We start from the raw sequence: 27,701 nt of genomic DNA, 5'->3' as shown, positions 1-27,701 counted from the left end.
ATTTTTGTTCAAAAGACCAATGTTTCCAGATTCCTGCTTTGAAACAATATCTTTGAACCCGTCCCCAAATTTCATACTGCCATGAGCCTTTGAATAAATCTTCACATTTGTGGGCTCTTCCTTCCCAGATATCTGGTAGCATTTCCAGCTTTCAGCAGAAGCCGATATAACGGAACTGAACACTTTTGAGTCATTCTACTGCAGTCCAAGGAATGCAGCCTCCCTAGGACATTCTCTGATGAGGTCTTCTGAGCCACAGGCCTCGCAAAAGAGACTGTGCAGCTTCTCGAGCAGGAAGGCGTTTTGTGGCTGAGTCTAAACTGAAACAGCAGTCACTTTGTGCACACACACGCGCGCGCGCGCACGCATACACACACACACACACACACACACACACACACACCCCGGGAAACCGTCATTTTCCTACTCGCGCCCTCTGACATCAGCCACCTTCTCTGTAGCTACAGTTTCTCTGCACTCAGATATTAATCCCTGGAGGTGAAAAATGAGCCTCTCCCCCACCCTTGCTGCCGCCTTTCGCCTCACGCCCCCAGAGAAGAGTTTCTTCGCGAGGCAGCGGGTGAAGGTTTTTTTCCAAGTCACATGATCCAGGATGCAGGGGAGAATCCTTCTTGGAACAGAGATGGGCCCAGAACCGAATCAGATGAGGAGAGATAAGGTGTGATGTGGGGGAGACTATATAAGAATGGACCCAGGGCTGCGGCAAGCACTCAGCCGAGTGGCCCCTTCTCAAGACACAGCCATGCATGTGCCAGGAGGCTCGGTCGCCAGCCACTTGGGAACCACCAGCCGCAGCTATTTCTATTTCACCACGGCGACGCTGGCTCTGTGCCTCGTCTTTGCGGTGGCAACCATTATGGTGTTGGTAGTTCAGAAGACGGTAAGTGGACTCCTCTTCCTCGCCTTTCCTTCTGATTTATGTTCTGTTTTCCCCAGAGAGAGAACTTGGGAATAAACTAATAAATTGGTTGAAAGCCAAAAGAAACATATATTATGTAGAGAAAGGGAGAAAAGAAACTGGAACTTAACTCTCTGAAATGGTTTGCCTTTTTGAGAGAAAAATTTGTTAAGCCATCAGCTCAAAACCTTCTGGACTCCATGAGCCAAAAGAAGGGAGAGGAGCTATTAGCCTTGAGAAATTAAGATTTAAATCTTGCTGAGCTTGAGACTCATACCAAGGAAGGAAGCAATAAGGAAAACTAATAACATATTTGCACAACTTGTTATCATGTCTTCAAGGTCTTCAGACCAGGTTCCAAGGTTCTGTATTTTGGGTCCAAATGTTCCTGAGATTTCTGAGGACTTATTCATGGCCAAGAGCTTTTTTAACAAGGAATTAAGTTTCAGAGGCCCAGGTCTGTAAGGGAAGGAGGGGAGAGAGAAGACCAGGGCTTCTTAGAGCTTTGGACATTTCAGCATTATAGCCCACAAGACAAATTGAAAGCTCCCTCCCGAGCCATTGCTTTGACGAGTTTAGGGTGTCAGAAGAAACAGAGCATAGAGGCAGAACACAGAAATGTTTAACACCTGTTCCCTCCAAGACTTCTCAGAATACTAAAACTACAGGCAATTATGGGTACACACAGACGAGTCAAACTGTCTCAGGAAACTTATTTTGTTTGAAGTAAATGGTAAGATTTGTTGCCAAAACAAAAGAGATGAGGGAGGAAGCTTCTTCGTAGTTTAGGAAATTGGTGTTTACAGAGAATCCACCAGTATGTGTTTTATAGAAAATACGGTACTGATAGGATACATTGTTCATGAACTTTTTAAGGAAGTAAAGTTTTTGTTAATTTTGTCATTTAAGAACTCTAGCCGCCCCCCAACCCACATCCCCCTCCCCACATACCCTGCGAAAGTGAGCACATTTCTGTTGATTCCTTTATTGCTCCCATTTTTCATGGTATTACAATTCAGGGTTTTTTTTAGCTGTCTTAGGCTGAATGCTCTATAACTTATCGATTGCTAAAAAGAACTAGGCTTTAAAAGGCTTTGGTATCTGCTTCTCAAGTGTCATGAAGCTTTGAAATTTAAATGAATCTCTGAGGCTCAAATCTCCATAAAAGTGAAAAAAAATAGAAGGGCTAACATTTGCTTTAGATAGTAGAATTTATGAAACTCATCATTTAATGGGCTCTTCGACATCTGCTAAGAATAATACTCTTGAAAACATTCTAGGGCACATTTTTTTCTGTAGAGGCTCTACAATTTCTGTAATTCTAATTTGATGTAAACCAGAGGTGTATCATTTTATAGCAATGGCCAAAGAAAAGAAATTGAAGTGGCTAAGAAGTTCTTTAGTTAAGTTCGAAAGGAAGAAAGAGAGAGAGAATGAATGAATGAATGAATGAATGAAAGAAGGATGAATGGATGGATGGATGGATGGATGGATGGATGGGTGGATGATGGGAGCAGGGTATAGAGTTGTGATTATGATATATAAAGCCAGAGAGACCTCCAGAATTGTCCTTATTCAAATCTCACTTTTAGTTGAACTGGAGTGGATCTTTCTGCTTCATTTCTGTAAACGTGGAAAACGAGGAACAGAAAGAGGACAGGGCTTGAATACAGTCATCCTGCGAAGCTGGTAGAGTCAAGACTGCTTGATTGTTTAATGAGAACAGCATTCCCTTTGCCAATACAGACAGTCACGTAAGCACGAAGAAACTTTGCTCCCCCTCTTCTCTTGGAAGCTGTATCTTCTTGTGCACCTATTTCCTAGACTTACCTGTCGTGTTTGGATATGAAAAGATTCACTTTGCAATCTGATTGCATGGTTTGGTGTGCTGTGATTTCTTAGCCTGAGAAATATCAGTTACTTCCTTAAAAGCTAAGGCCTATAATACTAATTGTGATATTCAGTGTTAAGTGTTTTACACATATCATTTCCAATAAATTATTCAAACATTAACAGTTGTAAGAGCCAAGAAGAGTTATCCCCTTGAGCTTGAGTTATCAGGGAAGACTTCCTAAAGGAAGAGGGAATGCAGGCTAACTTTTAGAAAAAGTACAACTTAGACAAACAAAGAGACTCTAACAGGACCTCTGGTAAAGAAATCAATGGGAGAGACCCAAAGGAACTTAACTTCACATCCCAATTATTGAAAAATGGAATGAGTTGATGGCTATGTTCCACTCTATGCATGAGGTTGGATGGGGGCAGAGGTGGAGAACCATGAGAATGGTTTTTGGCCTAAGAAGTCATAGATCTAGGTAAAAAGGCATATGTACAGACAAAATTTAAAACAAGACAAGTCATAATATATAACAAATGGTAGAAGGTAGGTGCATAGGTCTACCATGAGACCACAAGTTAAGAAGACAGTGTTTTCCCAGGTTTAGGAAAAGCTTCACTGGAGTTTGGAGTTTCAGACTGGCTTGAGAAATGTGTACAATTTTAAACAGGTGGAGAGAGGAATCAGAGGAGAGGAAACTCCTGGTCAATGGAACAGCATGAGCCAAGAGATGGAGAAGAGAAGGTGTAGGGCATGTAGGAAAATCAACTAAGATTGCCTTGAGACTTGGCCTGAAGATCAAATAACTCCAAGGTCAAACTCTTTGGGATAGACAAAGAAAGAACTTGGGTTTCAATCTCAAATATTTATTGAGCATCTACAGTGTGCAGGACATTATTCTAAGTAATATGGATATAGTCTTGAACAAAGCCAACAGAATCCTGCTTTCATATTACTTATTACTTCTGGAACTTACTGTCTAGCAATGTCTTTAAAGTCTCTGTAGTGGTTGTATTTTGTTTTACTTACATTTAAACCAGTATATTTATTATAAAGTATTATATTCACACGGTTTAAGAAAGGTAAACAGTGAACAAGGCAAAAGAAAGAAAAGCAAAAATCCCTTACACTCTCCCCACCCAACCACCAATCCCTCTTCCCTGAGATAACCACTATGAACAGTCTTCCATGTCCTTCAAAAATCTGTGTAAATCTACATATATACAGTACACACATGTCATTATAGTAAACTCATAATTTTGCACCTTGCTTTATTGACTTGACAATGTATCTTGGAGAGACTTCCATGCCAATACATGGAAGTCCATCTCATTCTTTTGAAGAGCCATATAGTATTCTATTTTATGACGGCTTCATAATTTATTTTATCTCTGCCTAGTGAAGGACACATGTTTTTCTTTAGAATTTTTGCTTGCTGTGCATGTCTGCAAGTACATCTGTGGGACAAATTCCCAGTGGTAGGAATAAAATGTGTATTTTTCACTTTAATCAATACTGTCAATCAGCCTCCAAAGAGATTGTACTAATATACTCTTGAGGGAGTAAAAATCTTGCCAACAAAGAGACACCTCTTCATGTCAACGTGGAAAGAACGAAAATTGATTTATTGTTGAGTAAGCACAACAGAGTGCATGCACATATGTCAGGATGAAATGTCACACAATTTATACAGCAAAGGAAAAAGAAAAATGATAAAATTTCTCTTATCTCCTCCAGAGACAAAGTTATATAAGGAGATAGGTCGCAAGGTTGACACCAGAAGTGTTTACATTTCAAGGGACTCTGAGGTCTTCAATCTTAGAGACATCTGTGTATTATACACCCAGAGACTGGGCTTGTCCCATCCATGGAGAGATTTATTTATGTTCCAAAAGGTTACGGGAAGAGCGTTAGGTTTTCAAGGAGACCCCTTCTAGGAAGAAGAGAAAGAAGCTGCCACTTTTACCTTTATTAGCAAGGAAAATCCCTTTTTTAAAAAATTTTATTTTTACAGTACCACTCTGTCTCCCCATCAAGAGTGGAGCTGAGCACCTCTTAAGAGGTAGTGATTGTTGGAGGTGGTGATATGGCTTTTTTGTTTGCTTTTCAGTTCAGATAAAATACGGGGTGAGTGGCATTGACTTTTTCGAAGGATCCAGGCCAGTTCTGTTGCAGCATAGATCATTTTTGGATTTGTCATGGTGTTTACTCATGATTGTAATCAGATGAAACACTTTTTTGGTAAGAACAGTACATAGGTAATATCATATACTTCTTATTGTAGCACAGCTAGAGGCATATGTCAGATTGTCCCATTATTGGTGATGATGTTTAGTCATTTGATTAAGGTGGTGACCACCAGCTATCTCTTTTGTAAAAATGCTTTTTTCTTTCTTATTAATAAGTAATCTATGGGGTAATACTCTGAAGACATATAAATCTCCTTCACTCCGTAGTTTTGGCATTCCTTGATGATCTTTGTCCGAATCAGCTAACGCGCTGAGGCTTAAAGAATGATGAGTGCCTAATTCTATCATCCTTCCACATTTATTAACTGGCAGTCTTCATTGGAGAAGAGTTCTCCATTGGAAGGATGGTGGCAGGTGTATGTGGGCCAGGGCATTCCAGGTGAGGCAAAAGAGTGAGCCAAGGCACAGCCCAGAGGAAGGCAAGCCCAGGTATGAGGAGAGGAGTGGTGAGGCCAGAACAGAGGTCAGTCCAGACTGCACAGGGGGGCAGCAGGATGGTGGCAAGAAGTATTGATAGAGAAGGTAAGAGGATAAGATACCACTCCCATTGGCAGACTAGGAAGATTTCCTACATCCATATATGAGCCCAGCTCCACACTCAGCCTCCTATAGCCATTCCCCACTCCCCGGGGAAGGAAGATCTCAGGTGTTCTTATTGCCTGCTGAGTAATACCTTTAAGCCCTCGCAATTCAAAGTGCGGTCCGTGGCCCAGGAGCACCACATCATCCGGAAGCTTATCAGACATGCAAAACCTAACGGCCCATCCCAGACCTGCTGAATCAGAATCAGCATTTTAACAAGATCCCCAGTGGGAGAAGCACTGCTTTAAGCCACTCTGGTCCAATTCTCACTTTCACTAACCATATCAAAACAAAGTCGACAAATAAAAATAGTCTTTCTCCTGGGGATTTTCTATGACCTCAGTCTACTTTCTTGACGAGTATCAGGAGAATTTTCTGCCCAAGCTTCATCCTGCCCTACCCTAGAGGCAGCCTAGCATGGCTTTGAAGACCATTGCCTTCCAAGTCAACACACCTGATTTTGAATCTTTTCTCTGCAATGCACCATCTGTAGGACTTTCTATAATTGTTAAGTCTCTTCTCTAAGTCAATCACTAGCTCATGGGGTAAAGATCAAATAAAACAATGCATGTAAAGCATTTAACCTTTTAGGATTAAACACCTCACCAAGTGCTTAATCATGTTAGCTTGAATATAAAAGAGACATTCCTGGCAAAGATCTCCGCAGCCCACCTTACAAGACAATGTGAGGCCAGCAAGGAAGTGTATATGGAACCTCCCTGGCATATTCCAAACATTAGTTGCCTTTGGCCATATTCAATCAGAGAGGGCATCTTTTGTCAAAAGCAAAGTTGGGAGCTGATTGCAACTGCACAGCATTGCTCTGTGCAAAGAAATGAGCCTTTTAAGGTATTGGGGCAAATTAAGCACATCAAGAGAGTAACCAAAATAGCTACCATTTTCAAGCACTTGCCAACACTTCATATATGATATCTTATTATGTCCACAACAACCCAGTGGAGGGAAGGATTATTAGCCCTCTAATCACAGTGATTAAAGGAAACAAGAAAACAGAGTTCTAGGCAGGGAAGATAAATTGGGATCGGGTCATTTCACCTGGGGCTGAGGAGGTTAAATTTGACAGTTCCTCCCTCCATACAGAGAAACATTGTTGGGGATACCCATAAGACACCCAGAGCCTGAAACAAAAGTACACTGAAGGAAGGGTACCCGGTTGGTAACCATGGAGATGAAGTTTCCTGAGCTACTCATTGGAGCTGAGAATGACAACCTGGAAGGGTCCATTTGTTTGTGCTGTGTCTAACCTATGTACTATCTACCCCAAATCCAACTCATATTCCCCACCCAGGACCCAGATCCCCAGGCAGGATTTGGGAGAGAATTCTGGGACTGGCCAAAGAGGAGTTGATGGACAGCACTTAGCATTGTGCCTAGGGCATAAACAGTCCTCAGCAAATTTTAACAGTTATTATCTCTTTATACTCTGCTTTTCTACCTCCAAATGCAAGGACTGCTGATGCGAGAGGACAGGATTGAAGAATGAGCTTTTCTATACTTGATTCTGAAGACAGCATCTCTTCTGGGGTAGTGGAAAGAGCATCAGGGAATTTCAGTTCAGGATCTGCCACTGACTCAAGAGTATCTGGGTTTCCTCTGCTGTAAAATTAGCTTGATGGACTGAAAGATGTTTAGGTTCCCCTCTGGCTCTGATTCTCTGATCTTTTCTACCATAGGTAGCCAGGGGAGCTATGAAACTTCATCTGGGGAGCTCTTAAAGAATAGTCACACTTCTGTCTTGGATGCCCTGGGCCCTGGATGAAGGTTTAACAACAGGACTCTTTCCTGTACTAAGATGCTTTGGTTTTGACGTCCTCCTGTCTGAAGTTAGGAAGTCAGAAAACCCTTAAATTACAGACAGAGGCCTCCCCGACCCCCATATAAGTTAGACCTGCCTCCCAATTATTATCTCTTACAAACTTGCTACTCAAATGTGTTCTGTGGGCCAGAAGCATCAGCATCACCCAGAGCTTGTCAGAAATACAGACTCGCGGGCTCCACCCAAACCTGCTCAATCAGAATTTGCAATTTAACATCAGCCCGGGTTATGCGTATACACACAGGTACTATCTTGAAGCAACCTGACTCTTCACAATGGCTCTTGCCACAACTCACAATTCTAATTATATATTTATTTGTGTATTTGTAATGACTGCTTTGATGACTAAGCCATAAAATCCACAGGATGTCTTCCAATGACTAACATAATACCTGGCACACACCAGGTGCTCATTCAACATGTGCTGAATGTCAGATTCTCTGGCATTTCTCCAGCTGCTGGTGGCCACTGGGTTCGTTGCACCGGGTTTGCTGTTCTAGCATTCTCTCACTGTCCCTGGAGACTTTCCTGGGCAGCTGACAAATTCAACGATCTTAGCACCACCCTTAAATGTAGTGATTTTTCTCTGTGCGTTCACATATCACACTAATCGATGGTCATGCTTGGCCGTAAGTTAGGTGTTTACCAAATTTTGAAATGCTGTTTGTTGTCTCACAGAGGCAACACAGAGGGGAATTTTGTGACGTCAGGTTTTCCTATGAACTACATGCGTAATTTAGAGACCACAAAGGTACAGCATTGTTAGTTAGGTTAAGAGCTTCCAACTAAAGCAATAAAATCATAGATGATTAGAGCAATGAGGGAAGGATCTTCCAAGCCAAGTTCCCTTTCTTTCCCCTGAAAAGCTGAAGACCAAAAGTTTATACTGACTTCTGCCAGCTCCGGATCAGTGCTATGCCAGGGCTTTGCTGTCAGGAGACTCTCTGGACCCATGACCAAGCCCTTGGGCTAGAGAAGAGATCCACTTAACAGAAAACAAGTCATCAGTGGAAGGCAAAGGACAGAGCCCCTAAGGAAGTGGTGGAATAGAAGAGGACCTCCAGGTGGTCCCAGGTGTTCTTACAGAACTCTAAGAAAGTAAGATGCAGCAGCTGCTAACTTCTTGTCCTGGTAGAGGTTGGGAAGTTGTTTTCATCCATGTAAATGCTCACACCTCTCTAGGTCTTTATTAATATTTCAATCCAATACACTATAGGAGATCCCAACCTGGACAGGTCAGAAGATGAATAAGACATTTCATTCCTTATTGGCAGGACACTTGAGAGTGTCTACATAGCTGAGGTGAGGAAAAGGAGCAGGGAGACTACTTAGTCTTGAGGAACTTGTTAGGGGTGGAGAACTGTGCCCATCTGCTTCTGCTGACCATTTGCTCACAGCTCCCCAGTAAGACCTCCCTTTAATCCCAGCCTAGGAGGCCCCCCTTCATGAGACAATCTGCTTTTATCAACCTCTTACTTATCTATGTAAATATTTGTGTATATATGTATGTTTGTTATACAATAAATAATATAAAATATAATGTGAATGTATAAATATATAATATACATTTGTGTTTATTTATAAATATTTAGTATTATATTCAAATATAAACTTGTAATAAATCCACGAAGGCAGAGACCCAATTTAATTATTTATGGTATACTCACAATGCTTGGCATATAAACATTCAATTAATTCAGAATTTCCAACCACAGGAGAGATAGAAATGTACCTTCCCAGGTATGTTTACAACCTATTTTTGATGAATCAAACATGGAAAAAAACCACATGTATTTATACACTTGATTGTTCTTATGTTGACCGAAGGAGGAAAAAATAACACATGTGGAGGTAAAAAAAGAAAACAAACACTGGACTGGGAGTTCAGAATTGCAGATTCCGGCCCCTGAGCTGCCATCAACTTTTCCTTTTACCTCTCTCAGCCCCCACTTCCTCACCTGTGAAATGTGACTAGTGATTCTCATCTCGAGTTTCTGATAGGCAGGTTGTCAAGCAAAGAGATGAGAAAGCACATGGTAAACTATGTCAGTGAATTCATTTTTTAAAAGTTGAGTCAGATGGAACACAAATTCTAAATTGCACAGTACTTTGAGGACAACGGAGATGGAAAAGAAAAAAACGAGTGGTTTCAATTGGACATCATCCTCACACTGCTTCTTTTTCTCTTTCTTCTCTTTCAGGACTCCATTCCCAACCCACCGGGCAAATTCCCCCTTAAAGGAGGTAAGACCTTGGAATTAGGAGTAAATATGTAGTGAATCACCCATATCACATCCTAGTTGATTAAAGAGCAGAAATATCATGACAGTGTCCGACAGAAAAGTGGGTGGAGGCGGAGGTGGGGGCTGCTCAGGGATGAGCTTATGCATCTTGATTCATCTGAGTAGCCTCTGATCCACACCCTCATTCCCACAAGTCTCCCACCAGCCCTCAACTCTCCCACTAATGAAAATTCCACCTCTGGCATTAGCTGTTGCACGGACATGGACAGGAATGCAAAGAAGTGTTGTGTTAAAAGCTTGAAATCTGGAGTCAGGCCAATATGGGTATGAATCTTGGCTCTACACTCCACCTGGGAGCCTCACTTCCTCATCTACAATACGGGAATAGCAATACCCACCTCACGAAGGTATTGGGGAAGCCAATCAGATCTTGTCCATAAATTGCTTGGCATGGCGACCAGCACATGGTAATCACTAAGTAACTGGTAGTAGCCAAAATGCATAATGAAGTTGAGGATTTGTGAAAACAGACCTTCTCCTCACCCCCGCATTTCCTATCATTGAAGTTACTAATTAATGCATTGTCTCTACCAGCCCCAGAGGGGTGCTATGCAGTTAGGTTAACACTGAAGATGAAAAACTTTGAGATCATCCGGTGAATGTTTTCAATGCACAGAGGAGGAAAAGTAAGACCCAGTGAAGTGTTATGGCCAAGGCATATGGAGCCAATCTAGAACTCAGCTGTTCTCATCTCTAAGTTCTTTCCACCCATAACATTAACCCCATCTCAGTCCTGTAACCTTTAGAACCTAGATAGCAAACACAGCTGGGTAAACAGACAGCTCAGAGAAAAAAAAGAAAGAGAAAGCAAAAGAGAAGAGTAAAAGAGTCATCATAGGCGCCCAGGCAGAGACACCAGGGCATCCTTGGGACCAGAGGACATAAGTGTCTGGACACAGCTCCTCACACCATCAGCATTACACTTGGAGTTTCTATCATGAAACCTTTTCTGCTGTCACCCAGAGACTTAGAAAGTAAGGGCAGGAGGCCCGAGACATACAAGCATTCTGGATCTTTCAAGACAGACTAATAATCTCAGCTTTGTCAACAATATCTTAATCTTTGCTGGAATTACTTAGCATGTGACCTCAATTTCCACAATGCCTCTGTAGACAGTCACATTCACGTAAAAGGGAGCATGGTATAATGCAGAGGTCAGCAAATTTTTTTCTATAAATGGCCAGATAATAAATATTTTAGGCTTTGTGGGCCATGAGGTCTCTGTTGCAACTAGTCAACCCTCCTGTTGCAGTGCAGAAGCAGCCACAGATGCTGTGCAGGCATGGCTGCGAGTCCATAAAACTTTCTTTACAGAATGAAGGGGTGAGCTGGATTTGACCCACAGATCAGAGTTTGCCGACCCCTGTCATGGAAATAGCACAGGCTTTGGAGTCAGAACATGTAACACCTGTTCTTATAGAGCCTGCAAAAAGCCAAGTGCACTGCATAAATGTCACTTTCCCTTCCCCATCCCCACCATTCCACCACCACATCCAGCTAGATTTTCCAAGGAAGACCAGAACCTTTCATTTTCTAAGAGGGGGAGGCGATCTTGACCAGGAACATGATCTCAATGACAAGGACAGTTTTGATTGGGCTACGTGACCTCAGCCATTCTGGGTCTCAGTTTCTGTACTTCCACATCGGTTGCCAAGCACGGGGGCTTTAACCAGTGGTTCTGGCTGTATTCCACAGAGTGGAATCGGAAAAAGAAGGATCAAGCAGCCCCCTTTTCCCATAGCCAAGTATTTGTAATGTAAGGGGCACCCCTTTCCTCTGAGAGTATGTCCTCGCCTAAATTGGTAAAATGTCTGTTCTTTTACAATGTGAAGTTGATATGGATGGGAGTTAGTTGGTTTGCTTTCTGTCCAAGTTGTTTTTGTTTGTTTGCTTTAATGGTCACAATAGGCAAAATCAAAAGCTGCCCATTCTATATTGGTCACTGAATTTTCATTTTAGGGTAAATTTCTTTGGTCCATGAAATCCAAAATTTTGGGAGCCATGGACGAGATCATTTATCAGAGCCCTTCTTATTCGGGCCATCACTGTAAATATCAAAACACAAACGAATCCAAAACCAACCTCAATCTACAATTCAATGCTTCAGCAACAAGATAAAAAATGTTAATAATAATAATCCCCATTAGGGCTGTGACTTTTGTTAAAGACTCTCCCATACCTCCATTGTGTTGATCTTTGCCTCAATCCTGTGAGCAAGCAACATGGGGATTGATATTCCCATTTTGCAGATGAGGAGCTGGGGCCCAAGCAATCACGGTGACTTGCCTAAGGTCATCCAAGGAATGATGGCAGAGCAGGGATCAGAATCCAGGTCTCCTCTCTATCCCCCTGCATGGTGTAGTTTGGCCATGAAATGTTAGTGACCTGCTGTCTGTGGTCCCTGGCTTTCTCCTGCCTTTAATGCAAGTCTACTCTTCTCTTAACTCGGCAAACTGAGACACGGTAGTGGGGTGAGGTGGGAAAACCCTACCTTGGAGCAAGATGTGGGCTCCAGAACTGACCCTAGCACCAGCAGGCTGTGTTTCTCTGGGCAAGTCTTTCCTCCTCTCTGGGCCTCGTCTATAATGCAACAGCGAGAGGCTAGATGAACTGGAAGGTCCTTCCAGTTTTGACACTTTAGGATAGTGTAATTCTCTCATTCACTATGTAAATATAGAAGAAAAAGTCTAATAATAATCTTGGGGGAGTCTGAAGCCACAGCCTCCTCCCCCAACAAGTTCCTCTTAAATAGGCACAAGCAGTAAATTGTCCCTTTGAAAAGCCATTGTAAGACGTTCCAGGCAGAGGGGAACCATATCCCAGAAACTCCTAGGGCAAGCTCCAGGGGCATGTGGTTTGTCACTGGGGTGGACAAGGGCAGAAGCTAGACACTTGCCGGGAAGGCCTCTGCCGCCTACTGATGGAAATCGTCCACCGTTAGCAGGAAGCCAGCAGCAGCCCAGAGCCTGGGAAGCAGGGCCATGTAAAGTAACTTCACACAAGATGACACTCAGCTGCAGGGAAACCACAGAAAACCAAGCCTTTTTGTAATGAAAGGACTTCCAAGTCCTAACAAAAGCTGCCCGTTCCCGGCCAGGAGAATGGTCACCAGAGACTGCCGCCTCCCACCCACTCCATTGTGCTTAGACTCAGTGGACGATCCTGGGGGTTCAGCCAGGACTGTGAGCCAGGAAGAGCCCTGGGAGGAGAATCTTCCACCACACCCTTCTCCTCTCACCTAGAAAATGGAGTTAACAAGGACTCCCCCACAGAGCTGATACAAGGGTGACATGGGACAGCAAATACGGCCCTTGTCTGCCACCTGGCTGAGCCTATGTCCTTTGGACACAGGGTCTACTCTATCCTTTCATCTCCAAATAAAATGGCTTCATCCATCCCCACACATACGGTAAGGAAGCCAGGAGGGCTCAGGGAGAGCAAGACTGGTGCTGCTTCTTGTCACTTCTTGTTCCAATTTTCTGCTTCCACTACATTTCGACTCTCACATGTGCTCACTTTATGTGGCTTATTTGTCCAAACCACAGAATGCAGACGCTTTTGCCTTGATTTCCCCCAGAGTGCCAAAGCACCCTGCCTTTGTGTACAGCAAAGTTCACAACAGGATTTAGAGTACCCAAAGAAGTGGGTGGGGCAATGCATCCCATCAGAGGACGATGCAATTGAGTATTAGAAGCCTCTGTTCCTGTAAGGCTTCTGCCACTCCAGTCACTGGGAATTTCTCGAGGGACAGTTCTCCTCCCCGGGGCTCAGCCTTCTGCCATGCATACTGACCCACAGTCCTTCCTACCTACTTTTATGTCCTTCTCCTGCCCATTTTCATGCCCCCCACTTCCCCTCACAAACTCTGCAGAAATTCCAATTCTACTGACTTTACTTTGCCCAAAGATTTTGGTCGCCTTGGTCTCAGCCCTAGTCCTTCCCAAGATCCCAAAAACCAAATGACAGTTCTTCCCTGCACTGGAGGTATTCTGTAGACAACTTTTAAGTCAGGTTTTCCTTTATTCCCTCACTATGTATGTATGAGGATCTGGCAGAGTGAAAATAATGGATATTGACGGGCTTTCACTATGTGCCAAGCTCTGGGCTGAACGCCTTGTAATTCACTCGTGCAGTCCTCACAAACCCCAAGGAGCAATTATTAGCCTTATTTTATAGGTACAGAAACTGAAGCACAGAGAGGTTTACTGACTTGCCTAAGACTGCACAGCTAGCAAGGAGTAGAGCAAGACTTCCAAAATCCACCTTGGAGCCCTCTTGCTTAACCAGGATTGTATCACCAGATGCTTAGTAAAGCCTGACTGTGCTTCCTTCTGGTGCCCCTACCAGATCTCCAAAGCTAGGAATCCTTCCAATACTCTTAATCGCTTCCTCAGCACCTGCTCTCACAGCTGTTTGCTTTCTTGTTGCTGAAGCATGCTCTCTGTTATCGAGCCCTGGGGCAGAGAGGGCCGTGAGAGTGACCGTATATGTGGGTGTGCGTGCGAGGTGGAGTGGTGGGGAGCATGAGCAGCTCATGGCTGGGGATCTCGAGACCGAATTTAAGCAGCTGAGGAGTCTTGAGACCTGGATGATTCCTTCCCTCTCCACAACCTGCCAGTTAGAAGAGGTCTTTCTTTCCTGCTAATGTCATGTGGCCCCTACTATCCAGAGGTTCCTGGAGGCGCTGACAAAGTTGAAATAGTAGATAGACTATGTGTGGGTCCTGACAACCCCTTCAGTGCATTTCCCATCCTCGCCCGAATTCAGTCCCAGCTGAAGATGAGGTAGAAAAGGCGAGAACTGGGTTGAACCTTGGAATACCTCCATCCCAGTCCCAGGACTTGGAGCCACTCACTTTTCCTCTCGAGGTCTGGAGTTTCCTGTTTTCTAAAATGTCAGGAGTGATGGGGGCACGCCAGATGACCTGACCCTGGCATGGATTTTGCTTTGAGTATAACATTCCAGGAATGGAATGAATACCATAGGATTCTTTGACCATTTTATCGTTCTAACAATTTACAATTTTTGCATGGCTTAGCAGACTGCCCTCCTCCCCACTCACCCACCCTGCTGAAAAGCAAGTGTGGGCCTTGAAAGAGATCAAGTAAGGTCGGCTCTCTAATTGTACCTAGTGAACCCACCCCCAAAGAAACAGTAAAAGCTACCCATTGAAGGCAATGAAACAAAACCATGGAGGCTGGCTACTCACCAATCCCCAGCTACCCCTGACGTGGCACCACTGACAGCAGAAGACCACCTCCCTTCTATCAGATGGATTCATCTGGATCTAGATCGCCCAATCCGCCAGTTGTTGCTTTTCCTTTTTCACAGCAAGAGGGGGGACTCCTGCTCAGGGGGTAAATTGCTTTTCAGATAGTCACTGGCCTCAAAGAGCTGATTTGCTTCTCCATTTGCTTTGAACACACTCAAAACCCACTCTTAAACTGTGCTTTTCTTAAGGCAGAGCTAACAGGAGTCAGGAATCTCTCTACAAGAAATAAACTAGAAAATAGGCCACTCAGAGTCAAGTTGAATAGGGTCCTAGGGAGGCCATCCAGAGGGCTAAAGCCAGCTGTACCTACTCCCCATCCCCCTGCCACCGAGGAGAGGAAGGAGGAGAGAGGAGATGGGAGAGGAGGGGAGACCGGAGGAGAGGAGACGAGAGGAAAGAAAATATTCAGGTCACTGAGAAATGGATTAACATTTACACCTGAATTTAGCACATACAAATCACAAATCTCTAAATCCAGAGGAAATCCTCATCTTTCAAATACTTTAGGGAATGAAAAAGGAAAGAAAGAAAGAGAGGTGGGGTAGGGGGAGGGAGGGAAAGCAGGCCTATTTCTCAAACTGGCTTCATTCTATATTTCATCCACGCTCTCTGGGCACCACATTTGTTGGCTTAAATGTCTACAAGCCCAGCAGGGCAAGCCTTGGTCGAGGGAGTGGGAGCCAACCATTACCTGGTATACTTTGGTGGTGGACACCAGGCTCTCTGTTATGCATTGTCTCATTTAATTCCCCTAGCAGCTCCTCAAGGGAGGTTATTATTATTCTCACTTGAAAGAATTCAAAGAGGCTGAGTGACTTATGCAAAACCACACAACTCAGTAAGCAGTAGGGGTAGAATTTGAACCCGAGCCTGTTTGATCCCAAGCTGAACTTTCCAAGGATGCTGTCATCCTTCTGCATCAAGAATATCTAGGCAGTGTTTTTGAAAAGTTATTTAAAATGTTAGCAGATCTCTGGGGCTGGCCCGATGGCGTAGTTGTTGAGTTCACGCACTCCGCTTCAGTGGCCCAGGGTTCGCAGGTTTGCTTACTAAGCCATGCTGTGGCAGGCGTCCCACATATAAAGTAGAGGAAGATGGGCACAGATGTTAGCCCAGGGCCAATATTCCTCAGCAAAAAGAGGAGGATTGGCAACAGATGTTAGCTCAGGGCTAATCTTTCTCACCAAAAAAAAAAAAAAACAATGTTAGCAGATCTCACCATATGATTCACTTTGCCTCTTAAATTATAAACTTAAAGATGCTTTTTAAGTATCTCCAATAATATCAATTCAACCTGCATTAGGTATAAGTGAATTCCGAGGAAATATCCATAGAGTCAGACAGGTTTACGTTACATACTGTAACAGGTCAGGATTGAAAAGACTCCAGAATCCTAAGGAACCTTCAAGGGATCCGAATGAGTTCCAGCTTGATCTCGATTTGTATTTACTGATCACCTTCTATGTGCTTAATGCTGAGCATGCTGGGATGAGGATTCCCTAAACAGTTTGTAAATTTAGGGTCACCTAACAAATAGCCCATCCTGGAGCTTCTCCATCACTAGTTGGCCTGGTGGCCTCAAGGAAACAGTCAACAGTTGAAATGCTCCATAGGTTAAGCATTCACTTTGATTCCAAATTCTACTGATAACGGAGAGACTCTCCCCTAGATGTCACTGTTGAGACTCTGCTGGATATTCCAATAGAGGGATGGAACTAAGAAGCCAGGATATGCTAGATGCAGACATTAGGATAACTCTTCTCCTTCTTGGAAGGATTAAAATATTTTCGACAGATGGAAGAAGGATTCTGTGCACTTTCCTGGAAGCAACAGATGGCCTCAAACACTTAGGTACTTAATTGAGCAACTCTAAGCCATCCGATAATGCCATGAGCTTTGTTTAATGAGCATTTCATGAGCCAGATCACTTTGATGAGAAGCCTTGCTAAGCCATGCCACTATAACAACTACGAGAAGGGGAGTAGAGGAGGAAGGGACTACCATTTGCTGAGTGTCTCCTCTAAGCCACGTGCTGCACTGGCCACTTGACATCCACAACCTCATTGCATCTTTGCAACTTCCATGCATTTGGGCTGATGGTTACCATCCCCACTTCACAGATGCAGTAACTGGGGGTCAGGAAGGGGAAGGGGCAGGTCTGAGGCTAAAAGCCTTGACTAGAATCCAAGTGCTCTTTCTGAGATGCACTGTGTCTGTCTTGTCCTGATATCTACCTGGAAGCTTCCTGGCGCTCAGACCATATACCATCTGACCGGAATGGTCCTCATGATTTGTTTTGCCATGTTGGGAATTGTTGCATCTTAATGGAAGCCTCATTGCCCCCTGACTTGTGACTTGACAGGGTTCAGCACATGGACCTGGAGTCACCTGCAGGCATTCTCCCTCAGGAGGGAGCCCACAAGGCTCTTTAGTACTTGGTTTCCCAGCACCTCCAGCTGTCTCGTCAGTTTTCAGTCCAGTGTGATGGTAGCTGCAAACCCACTTCTTCCTGTATTTAGCGCCCACTACTCCATGGACTGGACTAGGAGTCAGGAGCTCTGTGCTCTGAACCCAGCTCTGCCACTAACCTACTGCGGGTCTTGGGTCAGACCCTCAGTCCCTCTGGGTTCAGTCTCCCCACTCATAAAACCAGGGTCTTGATTAACTTGGCACCTTGAGATCTCAAGGTGGGGTCCAGTCTTCAGGTTGCCATTATTCTGACTTCTAGAACATGATCCTTTCAACTACCTTCAGCAACATCTCTCTCTCCCTATCTCTCTCTTCTGTGCAACTGGCCAGGAGGGTTTCATTGGCACATATTTCTCTCCAGACTTCCAAACAAAGCCCAAGGAAGTTCCTTGATCCTTCTAGAGGAGGCCAAAGCTTTAGAAAACAGCTTACAAATATTGCCCATCTGAAGGCCTTGGTCCTCAGAAGAATTCACAGAGTACTTGATTTGTCTGAAAGATGGAATGCCCACAGAAGGGTCAAGGAGTCCTGTGCTCTGGTCCTGCCTCTGTCACTAACCCACGGGGTGACCTAGGACAAGTCTGCCCTGGGGTAGCATTGGGGAGCACATGTGTTATGTGGTACCAAGCCTGGACCAGGCGACCTCTCAGGGAACTTCCATCTCTACGAACCGTGCAAATCCTTACAGAACCAGGCTATTCATAACTTAGATTGCCCCCAGACTAAAATGTTCTGTTCTGCCACTGCAGGTGTCTGGAAATCTGAATGTGTGAAAACAGTCTCCTAGCAGGTGTAGAGCAGCATGCCCACAAAGACAGGCAGTTGGAGCTGGGACCAACTTTCTGCCCCTGTAGCAGGCACGGCAATGTACAGCTAAGTCTATACAGCCCACTGGAATAAGCTAGAAGGGTCCTTCTAGATCATCAGATCCACACTGCTCTTCATCTAGCTAGGGACACTAGAGCCCAGAGAGGAGAAAGTCCTGGATTCTAACTCCCAGGTTGTCAACTCAGCCACGACTTGCAGACAGTTCTCATTTCCTAACCCAAGTGTTCAGTTCTTCAGACTAAACCCCTCCAGACATTGCATTCAGCTGGGAAGTGAATGAAACAGGGGTGTTTTTCTCCCTATGTTCTCTGCATTCAAAATTCCAGGGACATTACAGGATTCCAGCTGCATGTAGAACCACTTATTTATAAGTCACTCCTTCCTGTCTTCATAACCAAAAAAGAAAGTCATACCATGGACTCACAAGGTGATGCAGAGACTCAAGCCACACGGCTGATGTCCCATGAAATGTTCATCTCACTCTTGACAAGAGCTTAATGACCCTCAAACCAGCCCAGTGCATGTTTGAACAGCACTAACTGGTCAAACATTTGAGCTGCCGGCACTATAACTTACAGTGTGATCTCTCTGTCCTTCATGAAGGTCTGCCCATGGCCTCATCTGAGAAATGGGAATGAGAGCAGTGTTAGCCATTAGCTGAGGGCATCATCTCCTTAAACTTCCACTTGGAGCCTTAGTGTTTGGGCCCCACAGAGCAGGCTGCACTGTCTTCCTGCTGACAGCTTTGTCAGCTGTCAAAGGCCAGCAGTTGGCCCTCCTCTAGGTTCCTCTCCAGGTTCAACAGCCCCATCCCATCAACAGCTTCTCTAGAATCCTGGTTCCCAGCCCCTTTCTCTTAGCCAGCTCTAGCAATGTCATTCTTAGAGGGGGCTGCTCGTGTTTTTCCTTTCGCTTGAAACCATCTAAAAGATTCTTTAAGAAAAACTAAAATACACCATGCCATTTGACTTCAGGAAATGCAAATACTTCAAAATAAGTTTTTTTTTCCATCCTTGGGTTTCTCAGAATTACAACTGAGGTCAACCCAGAAAACATGCAAAGACCAAAGGGGAAAGAAAAAAAGAACCCGTATGTGTGAGAGGCAAGCCCAGGCTTGTACTTCCACAGCCACCTGTTTACAGAAGCTCACCTTATAGATGCCACCACAAGTGGCGTGGTGTGAAGGGGCCTCCAGCCAGTGAGCAGAGCCTGTTCTTGGTGGGATGTGCTGGCCTCAGCTCAGGGCATGAGTCTTCTCCTCCCGTCTAATCTAACCTAACCTACAGAATGGATGGGAGAATGTGGCCAGGTGTTATTCCAGCCAGAAGGAGAAAGGCAAGCCACACATCCACATTCACCTCACTCATGCCATAAGAACTTACCTGACATCCACAGAAGGAAGTAAGAGAGATGCACTAGATGATTCAACTCAACAAACATTGACCTAGCATCTTCTAGGCTGGGCAATAGGGGTGTACAAACAGTAGTCTCTGCCCTGAGGGTTCACAGTCCAATGGAGGAGGCAGATAGGCAAACAGAGAGAAGGGTCAGAGAAGGTTTTCCAGAGGAGATGACTGCCAGGCTGTGCCTTAAACAAGGAATAACTTGCCCAGTGAAGGCAGAGGGAAGAGTAGGTGCCAAGGTGGAATGGCAAATCAACATGGTGTGTTTGGGGGCACCACAAGCCCTCAAACTCTAGTAGAGTGGTCAGCAATCCACTTGGGCATTAGGATCAGACAGCCTAAGTGTGAATCTCCACTCCACCACTGACCAGCTGTGGAAATGTCAACAAGTCACTTAACTTTCAAAGCCTCGGTTTCCGTATGTACAAGATAGAAATCATTATAGTACCTTTCTCATGGGGTGGGTTGTGAGAATTAAGTGAAATAATGCATGTGACATGCTCAGCAGAGTACCTGGAAAATAGCCATCCCTCAATATGCATTAACTATTATTATTATTACTAACTCCATGGCCATTATTATTATTGGGACAGAGAGTGCAAGGGAAAGAGGGAAGGTGAGGGATGAGACTGGAGAGGTCAGTAGGGATCAGGACACAAGGGAACAGGAATGCCATGTAGGGGAGCTTGGCCCTGATCCTGTAGGAACAGCAGAGTCAGAAAGAGATTCCAAGCAGAGAAGACTTGAAGCCAGACGTGCCTCTCTGAGATTCCTTCTGACTTGGTGTTCCACACCCCAAAAGAGGAGGCTGGGCCAGAGGGACCCTCTAACAGTGGTCACATTGCATTCGAGAATAAGCAGCCCTCGGTGTTGTGGTTCTCATTCTACAATACCCCAAGAGTGTGGGCTGTGGGCTGAAAAAGGCAGAACAAGGACACTAGTTGGAGGATGACTGAGAGATGGGACCAAAAGAATGGCAGATGGCCTACCAGCCCTCCTCCCCAAAGTGACCTTTGGACCAGAGCCTCTTTAGGGGTTGAGGGCAGAGAAGGATGACAACTGCCCTCCCTGCCCCTCAACGTCTAGCAGTGAGCTTGTTCAGACAGCAGAGGGAACCCTTCACTTAACTTTCAACCAGTCCGAGCCCCACAGCTCTATGAGGAAGGCCAGGAGGGATTTTCTCAGGCCTGGGCAGAGAGACCAATGGAGAAGATTGTTAGCCCAAAAGGTATAGCTCAGAAATTCAGTGAGCAAACACACCCGGGTGTGGCCGCTTCCCCTGAATGGGCCTGTGGCCACCTAGTCTCTGATGGATGGAATGAATGATCACATCTGGTGACATCATCCAAAAGATGTCAAGGTCATGTCATAGATTCCCAGTTTTACAGACAAGGGAAACCAAGGCCCAAAGAGAGAAAGGGATTTGCCCAGAATAAGTTGAATCCATGAGTCATTGTGGAAAATGTATAACTTGGTTCTTTGCATACAAAATAGTTACTATAATAGGAAGAAGCTAAGCCACCATCACCAGAGAATACATTAAAAATACTTTTATTTCTTAAATACCATAATGACATAAACACTGTCTTTTCCCCCTGCCAAAAAAGTTTCAGATAGCAGGATCCCTGCTTAGATCTCTTCAATCCTATATCCTCTTAAAATTGAACACAACAATGTGTTTAGTTTCACTGTCTAGCGAAGTGGCCTCCAGGAGGAAACTTGGCCTCAGGAATAAGACAGACGTGGGGGTAAATCTCAATGTTTTCATCAACTTGTTTGACCTTGTACCATTGACCATGTCTGGGCATCAGGATTAACCTTGCAGAGTTAGTCTGAGAATTAGATTAGCTGAAGTATGTAAAAGTACACAGACCAGTATCTAGCGCACTCTTAAGGGAAGAATGGCAATAATTACTATGAGCGTTATCGTTCTGACTACCACTGCCTGGCTGAGTGACACGGGACAATGTACTTAATTTGTCTGGTCCCCGGGCTTTTTTCCATTTGTCAAAGGGACTTAATAATACCTCTCTCATTGAGTTGCTGCCAAAATTAAGTGAGGTGAAATACTTAAAGTGACAAGAATAACACCTGGCACATATAGGAACTCAGATCATGTTTGTCCTCTTCCCCCAACTTCCACAGTCTTGCGTAAAAGCCCAAGTGGAAGCAGTCAATTAAAAAAAAAAAAAAAACTCCTAAGGTACTTGATGGCAAAATGAGAAATGAACAGGTTTGCCTTTTGCCCCCCAAATGAAAACAGAAGAGTAATTGTCTCCATCAAAGAGTTGTGGAAAAAGATCTGACGTCTCCAGTTCCCAGAGCAAAGATATTTAACATGCGATCTCCTTATTTGTAGGAAATTGCTCGGAGGACATCTTATGTATCCTAGAGAAAGCTCCATTCAAGAAGTCATGGGCCTACCTCCAAGGTCAGTAACCAAATCCAGGAAGCCTAACCACGTGAGGGCCACTTCCTGTGGCCTTTCTGAAACTTTTAAGCCAGAGGTCACGAGTAGAAGCCCACGCCAAGGGGGACCTGCAGATGTGTTCTGCAGATAAGGCTGCACGATATTTTATAATTTGAATTTAAATGCCTTCGGGGGAAAGGGGAGAGTGTTACTCTTCAAAGCTACAAGGCTGCCCTTTCCTCGGCATCACTGACTCCCTAATGCTGCCTACCTGGCCTCTGAAGGCATCTGTGTTCCACCCCCACCACTTCCGTCTACTCAGCCATGTACGAGCTGTGGGCCAAGTGCACAGTACTCTTCCTCACGCAAGGGAAGCAGGCTCTTAATCTCTGCCTCTATCAAGTTATTCACAGGGGAACCACAAAATTGCCTTGTCCCCAGATTGACGGCTTAATGAACATGTTGGCACAGGGCCTATTTGCATACTGCAGCACACTTCAGGAAAGAGGCCTCTCATAAGTGAAATAATCAGAGGCCCTCACACTGGGAAAGAGGAGATATGGAGGAGATAGCCAAGATCCACTGCATAGCCATTCTGCTCATTTAAAAAATTCAATTTTGCAGTTAGATTAGTTCTCACTCTTCAGTTGAATTGCAACAAGGTTTAAAGGGAAGGAATGGAAGTAATTAAAACTAACACGCCAGCTTCCCAGTTCTGAGAGTCACCCTGACAAATTAGTGCTGATTTTCATTTTAGGACTCAGAGAGACTTGGCTTCTGACACAAACATGTCAGCTTAGAGGGTCTGCTAATTCTCTGCTTTTCTAATACTCCTAGCTGAGAAGAGCCCCTTAATGTGCACTTGAAGAGTCTATACAAATATGTTTGACTGCCCTTTGTTGTTTTTTGTTTTTGTTTTTTGAGGAAGATCAGCCCTGAGCTAACATCCATGCCAATCCTCTTCTTTTTGCTGAGGAAGACTGGCTCTGAGCTAACATCTATTGCCAATCCTCCTCCAGTTTTTTTTCCCCAAAGCCCCAGTAGATAGTTGTATGTCATAGTTGCACATCCTTCTAGTTGCTGTATGTGGGACGCGGCCTCAGCATGGTCAGACAAGTGGTGCATCGGTGCACGCCCGGGATCCGAACCCAGGCCGCCAGTAGCGGAGCGTGCGCACTTAAGCGCTAAGCCACGGGACTGGCCCCTGACTGCCCTTTGAAAGAGAGAAAGATACTCAAAAATTCAGACAACGAATGGTTAAAGGATGCATCTTAATGTGAAAGTTAACAGTCTGAGATTCTCCTGGACATCTTGATGCCTTAATCAGTTGCTAATTGAACAAAATTGAATGTCCTATCTCTGACACTTTGTACAACGTCTACCAAATAATAATCCCCATTGATCAAATGTTCACTGATTGATTGAATAAATGAACATGATAGTCCAGAACTTATGGGGAATACAGTTCAAGAGTTTATAGTCTGAAAAGGAAAAAATAATAATTATAATGACAACAGAATAATATAAGAATTAAGTGGAAAATAATTCTATAGGAAGTGGAGGTCTAATATCATGTGTGTTCTGATCCTCCAGCTTTGAGCGTTAGAGAAAAGGAAGAAAGATGGTTTTGTACCTGTGCCTTGATTACTAAGCAGCACCTAGAAGGTGTAACATGGAATATATTCCAGGTGGTTGGGACAGCAGGCAATATTATAGAAAACATGGGTCTTGAATGGAGAACCTTGAACAAAGACTTCAAATTTTCCAATCTGTCCCTGAAATTTGCCCAATAATTCTGTTTTTTTGTCTTTCTCTTTCCAGTGTCAAAGCATATAAACAAAACCAAGTTGTCTTGGAACAAAGATGGCATTGTCCATGGAGTCAGATACCAGGATGGGAATCTGGTGATCCAGTTCCCAGGTTGGTACTTCATCATTTGCCAACTGCAGTTTCTCGTAAAATGCCCAGAACATTCTGTCGACCTAAAGTTGGAACTTCTCATCAACAAAGATGTCAAAAAGCAGACACTGGTGACGGTGTGTGAGTCTGGAGCACAAACCAAAAACATATACCAGAACCTCTCTCAGTTCTTGCTGGAGCACCTCCAGGTCAACAGCACTATATCAGTCAAGGTGGACAAATTCCAGTATGTGGATACAAACACCTTTCCTCTTGAGAATGTGCTGTCCATCTTCTTATACAGTGGTTCGGACTGAACCATTTCTCCTGGCCTTCAGGAAGAAAGAAGCTCTCTACCATATAGTACTTCCTCCATCCAAACACTTGGGCAAACAGCAAACTTTAGACCAAGACTGAAACCACAAAGCGTGTTAAATAGTATGCTTCTCCTTCTGTCTCTTGGGAAGATACAGTTCCAGGGTCAACACTCTGTTTTGAGTGATGTATCTTTCAGACAGAAGGCAGGGAAGTCATATGTGGTGGACAGAGTCCCACAAGGGAATCAGAGGGATGGATTTACGGCCCAGCCCAACCACTAACTCATTGTATGACCTGGAGCTATCCCTTTCCCCTCCCTGGAACTCGGGATCCGCATCAGAAAAATGAAGGGGTTGGATTTGAATTTCTCCAAAGTTTCTTCCATCTCAGAAGACCAGGCTCCCTCATCACGGACTTGTGAACTAAGAATCCAGGCAGTGTTCCAGAAGCCCCCAACCCAAGGAAAGGCCCTCACACGAGTATAAAACCAATGGTGCCTGGCTGCATGGCACCTTAGCAGAATCAGAATTGGACCGCAAGGTTCAGGGTACCTGGCCAAATGATGTGAACTGTAGGATCTAAAATGTATAAAAGAAAGGACTGCCAAACTGACCATCCTGAATCTAAGAGGCCATTGACCAGGCTTGACTCCATTCCAGTTAAGACTGACAGTAAGCCAACAACAGACAGCTTTTGTTTTCTGTCAGGAAAGTGCTGTGTGTGCACTTGTCACTCAATCAGCGTGCAATGGTCAAGGCGATGTAGTCATTTGGTCAGGGAACAATGGCTGCCATCTCTAGCACGATCTTTTTCTGTTCCCTGCTTCAAACACCTCTCAGAAAACCATTTCTGTGGAGGGTTTTGAAGGCCCCACAAAGTTGTTGATAGAGAATGATGACCCGAAAAATGGCGAGAAGGACTTCTGAACAATAGCAACTTCCTCTCCTGACTCGGGTAGCCAGGGGATTTCTCGAGTTTCATCAATCCTTACATCTGGCCATCATCTTTGAAGGGGCATCTTATTTGTTTGAAAGAAGGACCATTTGACTTGAAGTGTAAGCCCCTGATTTTATGCTGCAGAAGGAAAACGGACCCTTAACTGCTGTGCAAAAGAATGGAGAAAAATTTGTGGTTTTCTCAAGAGGGAGGAGAGAAAAGAAAGGAGTAGGAATTCAGAGAAAGACTGAAAAAGGTTTAAAAGAAAAAAAAAAAACAAGAATGGTGGTATGGATGAGAGGGATTTGGGAGAACAAATTGGCTAAGGGACAATTTTAAGTCATTTGCTGAGCAGTGTGCTATGTCAACCTCCTCCTGGGTCTGCTCTGTGAAATAGTCAGTAAAGCCTGCATTTCTCTTTAACGCTTTCTGTGAGTAGATTCTTGGGGATGAGTGGGCATTGGGAGAGGTGTTGAATTCAGCAAGCCAAGTGATATGTGGTAAAAACATAGACAGGTTTTAAGGACCCACAGCTATAGAATAAGGGTGCATTGGCATTTGAGTTATTCCCTAATTCTGTAGGACAAATGAATTTTGCTTAACCAACTCATGCATTCCTGAAGTATCTGCAACCTGAGCATGTGTAAGCTAAACAAATTTTCTACCGTCATATTCTAACTTGAGAAAGATTCCATTTTCGTTTTTCACCAACCATCCTCTGAGCAGAGGTACATGATTTTTGCATTGCAAGTGGTTCCTCCTGTCAGTCTCTGTTAAGCAATGCTCCAAAAGCCAACAGCTGAAGACACAGGGGGTAGAGCACTTAAAGGAATCTTGTAGCAAGACAAAAATTGGAAAAGAGAATAATCATGAATAACTCAATTGAAAGATACATGGGGAATGGACAATCTAGGAAGTTTAAAACTAAATTTTGTTACTCCCTGAGGGTTAACCATCCCCTGGGAATGTTATGAGCAAATGACACTATCTATGCAAGTAAGACAAATAACTTTTCTAACTGGGAACCCAGGCTACCTGAAACATATGCCTCGTTGGTGAAAATGCAACTTCACTCAGTTGAGTGAGACCCCAACACACACAGTATACTTGTAGAACTTGTAGAGGAAGGTGATGGGTGAGATGATGAAAAATAACAAGTCAATGTAGACTAAATATATTCCTCCCCTTGGGAAAATTCATAGGACTTTTTTTCTCAACGTTTGGTAGGAATCTGTCTATTGCCCACTAATGCCTCCTGTAACTCCCTTATCCAGTTCTTCCTCGGAATCCTCAAGTCACACAGAGGTTGGCTCAGAGAATGGTCCAGCACCCCAGGAGGGTTGATATGAACAGTCTCTAAAGGGAGAAAGTGCTGAGAGAAACTGGGCAGAATTTATCAAAAAAGAGAGCCTTCCAGAATCCCTGGAATACCACTGATTATTCTGGCAATGGGGAACAAAGCTTTTAAATTAAGGGTATAGAGCAGTGAGTCAGTGTCATCTCTAGATAGATCCTGAGAGATGGACTAAGCCAATGTTTGAATGGAAGACCAATACGGGGCGGGGACTTGTCATGTCCTCACACGGGATGAGCAGCAGAGCTAAGATTCGAGCCCGGCCTCCTGACTCCTGTCTCTGCACTTCCCACCAGGCTTTTCTGATCTTCTCCTGTAGCCTGTCGGTAATTCCTCAGCTCACATCTTTCAAGCTCTCTATTGGAGCAGTCCTCAGCATTCAGGGATTTCCTCTGTTCTGCCTTGTCCCCACTCCAATCACTCCAGGATCATCATTCTAATGTGAGGCACAGAGGGTCTGTAGATTCAGTACATGGTCAAATCTCAGAAAAGGGTTAGGGTCTCATGATATAAAAGTTCTGTCTGTCAGAAACTGAAGAAATATATGACAAGGCCAATATTTTTTCCAATAAAAAATTAAAAGATTGTTGTTTTAATTTGAAGTGATGCATATATGTATGTGTATGTATATAAAATACATATTTGTGTATTATGTACACATAAATATGTATATATGTGTATTATATACACACATATATGTACATATATGTGTATGTGTATATATATGTACTTTTCCCTAGTAATTGTTTTACGGGTCATCTGCTTAACCTGGGGTCAAGGGAGGAAGCCTGATTCTTGCTCTGGGCATTGCAAAATTGATATATGCTTGTATTTATTTTTAATTATGAAAAGAACAGAAAATAATATTTTTCCCATGCCTCACCAGCTTATTTAATAACTATTAATATTTTGCTATGTTTTCTTCTGCTTTTTTTAAAACATTAAATAATACAGGTAGAGCTGAAGTCCCACTCCTCCTCCATTTCCCTACACCCTCCCCAGAGACAACCACAGCCCGGAAGTTGGTGTGTCCCCTTTGCTTACATAACTTTATCCTTGTTTTTCCATAAGAATATATAGTACAA

The 27,701-nt window shown here is 44.0% G+C and overlaps 1 protein-coding gene across 1 annotated transcript; it reads left to right on the top strand.

Moving 5' to 3' along the window:
- The first annotated feature begins 424 nt into the window (after window positions 1-424).
- TNFSF8 (TNF superfamily member 8) lies at window positions 425-27,701 on the top strand. Its single transcript, XM_058524744.1, has 4 exons — window positions 425-901; window positions 9,626-9,668; window positions 22,059-22,130; window positions 23,931-27,701. The coding sequence occupies exons 1-4, from the start codon at window positions 707-709 to the stop codon at window positions 24,323-24,325; spliced, it is 705 nt and encodes a 234-aa protein (XP_058380727.1). The 5' UTR covers window positions 425-706; the 3' UTR covers window positions 24,326-27,701.

The sequence above is a fragment of the Diceros bicornis genome, chromosome 28, assembly GCF_020826845.1.
Source record: "Diceros bicornis minor isolate mBicDic1 chromosome 28, mDicBic1.mat.cur, whole genome shotgun sequence".
In the NCBI taxonomy this organism is placed as follows: Eukaryota; Metazoa; Chordata; class Mammalia; order Perissodactyla; family Rhinocerotidae; genus Diceros; species Diceros bicornis.
The sequence above is the reverse complement of the archived record's forward strand: the minus strand, read 5'-3'. Positions and strand labels throughout refer to the sequence as shown.